The sequence below is a fragment of the Micropterus dolomieu genome, linkage group LG06 (genome assembly GCF_021292245.1).
Source record: "Micropterus dolomieu isolate WLL.071019.BEF.003 ecotype Adirondacks linkage group LG06, ASM2129224v1, whole genome shotgun sequence".
NCBI lineage: Eukaryota > Metazoa > Chordata > Actinopteri > Centrarchiformes > Centrarchidae > Micropterus > Micropterus dolomieu.
In genome coordinates this window covers 2,097,553-2,104,786 of record NC_060155.1, presented here as the reverse complement: position 1 = coordinate 2,104,786, position 7,234 = coordinate 2,097,553, and the positions used below count along the sequence as shown (strand labels likewise).

General features: G+C 36.1%; 1 protein-coding gene across 1 annotated transcript in view; it reads left to right on the top strand.

Annotated features, from left to right (window-relative positions):
- The window catches only part of LOC123972410 (HERV-H LTR-associating protein 1), a 22,808-nt gene continuing 15,574 nt past the window's right edge, over positions 1 to 7,234 (top strand). The window contains exons 1-8 of the mRNA XM_046051909.1: positions 1 to 91; positions 568 to 624; positions 1,752 to 1,832; positions 2,686 to 2,769; positions 3,547 to 3,630; positions 3,721 to 3,804; positions 3,913 to 3,969; positions 5,619 to 5,699. Coding sequence (XP_045907865.1) covers positions 1 to 91; positions 568 to 624; positions 1,752 to 1,832; positions 2,686 to 2,769; positions 3,547 to 3,630; positions 3,721 to 3,804; positions 3,913 to 3,969; positions 5,619 to 5,699 — 619 coding nt within the window. The remainder of the gene's footprint in view (positions 92 to 567; positions 625 to 1,751; positions 1,833 to 2,685; positions 2,770 to 3,546; positions 3,631 to 3,720; positions 3,805 to 3,912; positions 3,970 to 5,618; positions 5,700 to 7,234) is intronic.

The window sequence follows — 7,234 nt, the reverse complement described above, 5'->3', positions numbered from 1 at the left end:
ATGGCAGGCTTACAGAGAGCCACGCAGCATCCACGCCTCTGTTTTATAATCTGTGTAACTTCCATTTTACTCCTCATCCTCCTCGGCCAAGGTAGTTCTGTATAACATGTTTGGTTTTCCTTCACAACTTTATGAATTTCCATTTGTCTTATTGTATAAATGCAACAAGTTTGAAAAATCTGCATTTGTTACTTGTAAATGTTGTATTGTGATATTTTGTCCTCATTGTTAACATGCATGGAGGATTTCACTGAAATTGAATTCAGTTAAAAAGTTTGAAGGTTTTCCTACAGGACAGTTTCCGTTAAGTTACATGCAGCTTCTTGTGTTGTAACAGCTGCAGTGTTGAGGGATTGTTCAGTGTTGGAAGTCTTCGCTCTTCAACTCATAGTTTAGATAAAGCAGTATATTATTAATAATAACATTTATTTGTATACCACTTTACAAAACAATGTTACAAAGTGCTTTACGAAAAACAAAGAAAAGACATTGTTATAGCAAAAGAGTTTCTACAAAGCAAGCAAAAATTTATTTTTTTATTCTAATTTCTGTTTCATATCCCGACAGCGTTCAAAGAAAGACGGCAGGAAGAGAAGCACAAAAGAGATATCCTGGACTCCACAGGTTAACTCATTTTGTCATCTTTGTTCTGCTTGTTTGTTGGCAGGTTTTTGCGTTGTTACTTATTTCAGACTTCGTCGCTAAGTCAAAGGAAAAGGGGGACATTAGTCCACAAAACAATTCACATCCCAACACACTAAATTAAAACTAACAATCTGTGAGGTTCATGGACATATGTTGAAAAGTCACATGTCCTTTTAAAAGCCTGATAAATCACATATTGACTAACAATTCTCTGAACTACAGCTTATTGTTGAACTTTCTGTATCATTCTATTAATTTGCTTTTTCTTTATTAATGGTGTGAGACATTAATTGTAAATTATCAGTGACCTAACTATGAAATTGCATACAGCTTATGATATAAGCTAAATGACTGTGTCTCTGAAGAACAGCATTATTAACACATTGTTTCATGCCAGAATAAAACATCATTAGATGGCATCTAACCCTGAATTTTATTCTTGTCAGGGTCTTCAAGTCTTTGATACAGCATTATGAAGAGTAAAACTGATAACATACTTTGAGAAATAATGATAACATACCTCCACCGAGGCTGCACAATCCTCAAAATGTGTGAATTTAATAAAAGAGAATATTCAAATACATATTCAAAGATATTATATATAATATATTATCAAATTTGATCATCTTCATCCTGATTTGGATATGCATCAAACTACTCAGAATGATTATTATGGAATTAGTGCAACATATTTTTACAATAGTACAATAGTTAATGAGAAATAAATGCGATATCTCAACGTTAACAAATCATTTCTAAACCTTCATTACAAAACCAAATGTCATTATAAATCCAACAGCTGATAAACTAGTGATGGAAAACTGGACATTCTTGGTGAAAGAAATAAAGCTAAAAAGAGGATGGAACCAGGGATAAAAAAGGGCCATCAAAACTATCAGCTCAATAAATGAGACTAACCCCTTCACTGACCTCATATTATTCAAATAACTGCCGCCACATGGACTAATTCATCTGGACAGTTGCTACTTTTTGTCATTTTAGTGTGTCTTGCAGTTATACAGGCACATTTTGCAGATGAAGCTAATTCCATAATAGAGAAACCAGAATGGGTCCTATTGACTTTGACTTCTGCTTGTATTTCCCAGAAATCCCAGCAGATCTCATCGATCCAGCTGCCATCGACCTCACTCCGCTGGTCAATACTTTAATAAATACAAGCCAATCGGGTATGTTGTAATAATATCATTCATGTGGAGATCAATTCTGAGCTGTAAATCTTTCATTGTATTAATCCTCAGCTCCAATCTGTTTGCTTTATTTTCTTCTACAGAGGTCAAATGTGGATTTGGGGAGATTTGGGTGAACTGTGCCACAATCTTGTCTGCCTTTGAGTTGACATTTGGGGGACATTTTTTAAAAGATGAAATTATGTTTTGAATCATTGCAAAGCCTGTTTAAAAACTCTAATTAGTGTTTTGTCTGTTTTGGGTCGTGAAGTGGTCGGACGAAACTATTTGAAGAAAGAATATGAAGCAGTTCTAACAGACATTCTTACAAATCTTGTTCCATCCAATCCATGTTATTGTTTACTAAATTCAAACCATAGTGTACATCTTCACATTCAACCTTTAAAATCATTTTTATGAAATGTAAATGTGTCTTTATCTCACAGCACTTTGCCACAAATATGCTAAACTCTTAGATTTAAGCACAGAAATGTGACCTGATGTTCTCTCAGTACAGATTTTCTTTTCTGTACTGCTTCTAAATCTTTCTCATGATTCAGTTCAATTGTATTTATATAACGGCAATTGATAATAGAAGTTATCTCATTGCACATTTCATATAAAGCAGGTCTAGACCATACTCTTAAATATTATTAACAGACACCCAACAATTCCCACCATGAGCAAGCACTTGGAGACACAGGCAATGGAAAACTCTAGACTCAGTATGATGAACCTGGTGCAGCCCAGTCAGTACTGAATCACAAGATTTAACCAAACATATTTGTGATTTAAATATACTTTCCTGCAGATACATCATAATCTTCATCCTGTGTCTCTTCTTGTCTTCCAGGCTCCCGTCAGCTCTTCTCTCTCCTGAGTGTTACGTCCTACAGCTCTCTGGCTCTCCATAAACTCACCCTGTTGGTCTACAACAGTAAATATGAACTCCTCACAACTTCCTTCTCCTCTGAAGCTGCTTAGTAACAAGAGTAAAATCAACAAATGTGCCATACTAAATGGCATTGGATTGTATTGTATTGGATCTCTGGATATGCTGTTGGAGGCAGTGTACTAAGATCAGTCAGCACTGCGTGATCCATTTTTATAATAAATATAACTTTGACAGTAGTGCCTTCTAGTGGCAGTGTAATAAACTATACCGTATTTAATCCTTTTTATCAGCATTTAGGACCACATATATTTGGACTTTATTAGTGCTGGTTTTAAATGGTGTACAGTATGATCACAGCATGACTGTGGATTAACATGACAGTCATAAACATTTTGAAACACTGCAATTTTCCATTTAGAGATGAGGCTTTCTGAAGGGGTTGACCCTGAATGAGCTGTGCAACATTTAATACGGGTTTCAAAATGTTTGCTTTGAAATAAATGCTTTATTTGAGGTCAGTGGAGTGAGATAATGGAATCACTGGGTGATCAAACTTCTTAAACGTGTATGTATGTACGGTAAATGTCTGAATTGGGTTTTACAAAACATTTAATCAATGGGTAAAGTTAATGGTGTATTACTGAATTGAAAACAGTAAAAACAACATTTAAGACACAGAATACATTTCAGGAAGACACCTTCTGACACTAACATATTTTATACATCATCATAAACTCCTTAAAGTTTAGATATATTAATTTAAAATCAGTATTTACCAGGACATGAATTCTGATTGTAACTGTGTTGTATGTTTTGTAGTTTCCAGCATCAGAAGTTTTGAAGGCAACATGTTCAGGAGAAGATTCTGCTACTGTGTGACAAATGAGACCAACGATCTAACAGGTAAGCAAACTTAATTATATTTGATCTAATTCTGAGTACTAAGTACTTTTTCTTTCAGCTCCAAATCTTTTTCACTTGATTTTTCATCAGACTTTACGGCCATACTGTTGGATGTGATGGGAAACTCAACAAGTTACCTACATGAGCTCTTTAAATCGGCCTCTATATTATCGGGTTGGTGGATGTTAAATGATCATATCTCTAATGCGTTTCCATTTGTAGTTGACAGGCCAGTTTTTATAATGTAATATACTTACAGCGTTTTGTGCTTTTGTTTCTAAGTAAGCCAGAGGAACAACTCAGACTGTATTTACATCTGCGTGATGGCAGGTAAGTCGGGTAAGTCGAGCTCCCTGGATCTATTTAAAACAGATTTATTGTGCAGTTTCATCAATACTGTTGGAGGTTTACATACAAATGATATGAGTTATATTTTTAAATTGAGGTCAGTTTATTCCACAAAACTGACACTGTAGAGATACTGACAATGCAGACACCCAGTGGAGATGCTATAATGTGCTTCAGTGATTAAAAACTGTATAAGACATAACAGACAAAAAGGAAGTTAAGATGAATAATTCACATTTGGAAGCTGTAGAATTGCTGGTGGTTGCTTATAAACCTGATTTAAATTCAAAAAGTTTGAGTTTACTTTTCACTGGGGTTTAAATGCAGGACTTGAAGGGATACTTGTGATTACGTTTGGTCCATATTTGGACTGATATTGAAATGTCTGTAAAATGATCAGCATTGTCTGGATTTTATCTAAACAGAATTTACCCGAATCATTCTTTTTGTGTGCCAAATAAAACAAGGTAAAAATAATACACCAAAACCAGGCCTAACTAAGCTACCACTATTGAAACCAACATATAACCAAAAGGCTCTACTATTTCATCTATAAAGAGAACTTAAAACTTGCAGAGGTGGCACCAACCAATAAACCTAGTGTTTCTAGACAGAAATAAACTGCGTGAGTGAAAAATGTACAGGGTACCCCAAACGTAACGCCAACCTCCTATCATATATCTTTCTTTCTATAATTTTACCACCTGTGCCAACACACAAAGAGGTTGCATAATCACACTTACCGGGTAAGAGAGCGTGACCTCTTCTGGAAGGCTTCTTTTATTGCTGGCTTGGCATGATGATTGGCCAGTTCAGTTCGGCCAATGAGCAGCAAGGCCAGACTGCAAGCTAATCACCCTGTTATCACCTGGGGCGAGTTCAGCGCCGACAAAACGTGGCAAAACACAACCTTGAACATCCTGTTGTGTACACGAGCGCACTGCATTTTCCTGCCTTTTTTCACAGGTGTGTTCATAAAATTATGGCAGCTGATTGGGTACACCTATGACACACCCACCAAACAGAAGAAAACATACCTTGAAGCCCATTGCGGAACCTTGCACAACGTTGCAAGGAAACATGGCGTTCAATCCGAAAACATTGCAAACCGATGCAAAACGTTTTGAGATTGAACTCAGCCCTGGAAAGGACGCAGGTGAAAATACAGGGGAGGGGAAGGGACAAAAAGCAGGAGGAAAACACATAGCCAGCTTGGCATAGAACAATCTGCAGCAGCAGATGGTTTGATAGCATTTCATTGAATCTGAATATTGCCTGTTTGCATTTAGAGATAGTTTTAGTAACAAAACCAAAACAAAAATTATAATAAAAGTTTTAGAACTAAAATTGAAAGATGTCATTAAAAGACCTACCTCATGTTTTGTCACATTGTTAATAAAATATTTACTGTTTGCTAATGACATATTAGAGATATTAGAATAAGGATCTATTAAACTCAGAGGTTAATGAGGTAAATTAAACTTTGATCCAAAATGGAACAGACTGACAACTTTACAAAGGTGCAACAATGCTTACAGCTATTATACATCCCGTTAAAAACCAGTATGCGATTTCAGGAACCAAGAAACAGTCTTAACACGTTTGGGTGTGTGAATGTCATGTGTGTGTGTTTTGTCCAGGCAGAGAAGTGCCAGAGCTGTGGGAGGTCAACTCCATCACTCCGCTCTTCAACCAGACCATCGTTGAAGGACCACATAGAGGTTCGTTTACAACAAAAACTTAAGTGTTGGTTTTGTCATTCACTGAAACAAAACCACCAGGTGGCAGCATCACTTCAGAATAGAAGCTGAATTTCTGCTTTATTTGACACTCAGTGTTTAATACAGGTCTTTTCTTAAAATTTAAAGGATGCTACATTAATGGAAACCAACCGAACCAGAAAATGCCTCAACACTGCTAACTTTTTAAAATGAAAATACAGTATGTAGGAAAACACTGATCTATATAGTTTTGTAGGATCAGAATATTGGAGATGGAGGGTCACTGATATCTTACAATTTTTTTCGATTGCTAAACGACAGTGAGCACAACTGGAGCTACATGTGCAAAACTCTAACTACAGTCTCCACTACCAAACAGTTCACATCACCTGCAAAACTCATTCCAAGCAACACAACTCTTAACACATTTCTCAAAACAGGCTCAGTGCAGCCAAACACTATGTCCAACCCTCACTGAGATAACACATACTGTCCCTCAGAACACACTGAGAGTAAAAACACTAGCATCAAACACCAATACTAAAATACAAACTTTTCGTCTTTACAGTTTGAACAATTTCAGTGACTTCATACAAAGTAATATTTTCTTCAAAGAAAAGAGTGACATTCTTTCATATGATTTATTAAAATTTTTAGAACATAACAATTCCTTAAGGTAAATGAAAATTAGCAGTTTGCTTCAATAGTCTGTAGTAATTTACAGAATTACAGTAATGAGAAAAAAAAGGTAGAAACTAAAAGTACATACTGTAATTCGAACAAATAATTGAGGGCTAATCCTGCCTCTGTCAATGAGAGACCATGGTTCACGACATGGTCTATAAGTGTAGCCCTTTTTTCATCTGAAATAACAGCTCTTTGTCTTCTTTGTCTCCCTCCACGAACCCGTCTTCCTTGTTCCATTTCCAAAATTAGTCTTTCTGAGCTCTACCTATATATCAGATTCAGATTCAGATTCATTTTATTAGCCATTTGCAGTATAAAACCACATTGGAAAAGAATATGCAAGAAGCTCAAAGTGCAATGTCACCACATAAAAAACATAAGAGACATAACATAAAACAGACAAGCAATTGCCACAAAAAACTCAGTAATAAAACACTATTCAATAAAATCCATCCATAAGATATAAAATGCCTAATTTAAGGTGCTTTGTTTAAAGTGATCACAGCTTGGGGAAAAAAACTGTTGAAATGGCGATCGGTAGAACATTTGACAGAGCGATACCTTCTCCCTGAGGGAAGCATCTCAAAGAAGGCCCCTGCAGGACGGCCTAATGCATCATTAGCAAGTTTTAAAGCTCGATTCAAAAGTCTAGCTTTATATGTAACCTCCAGGAGCGGCAAAGTACAGCCAATGATCCTGCTGGCTGAGCGAACCACTTTGTTCAAAGCCTTCTTCTCTTTCAAGGTGAGATTACCAAACCATACAGTAATACAACTAGTTAGGACACTCTCAATTACACAATAGTAAAAGTTCAAAAGAATCTTAGTGTTTTGAGTGAACTCTCGAAG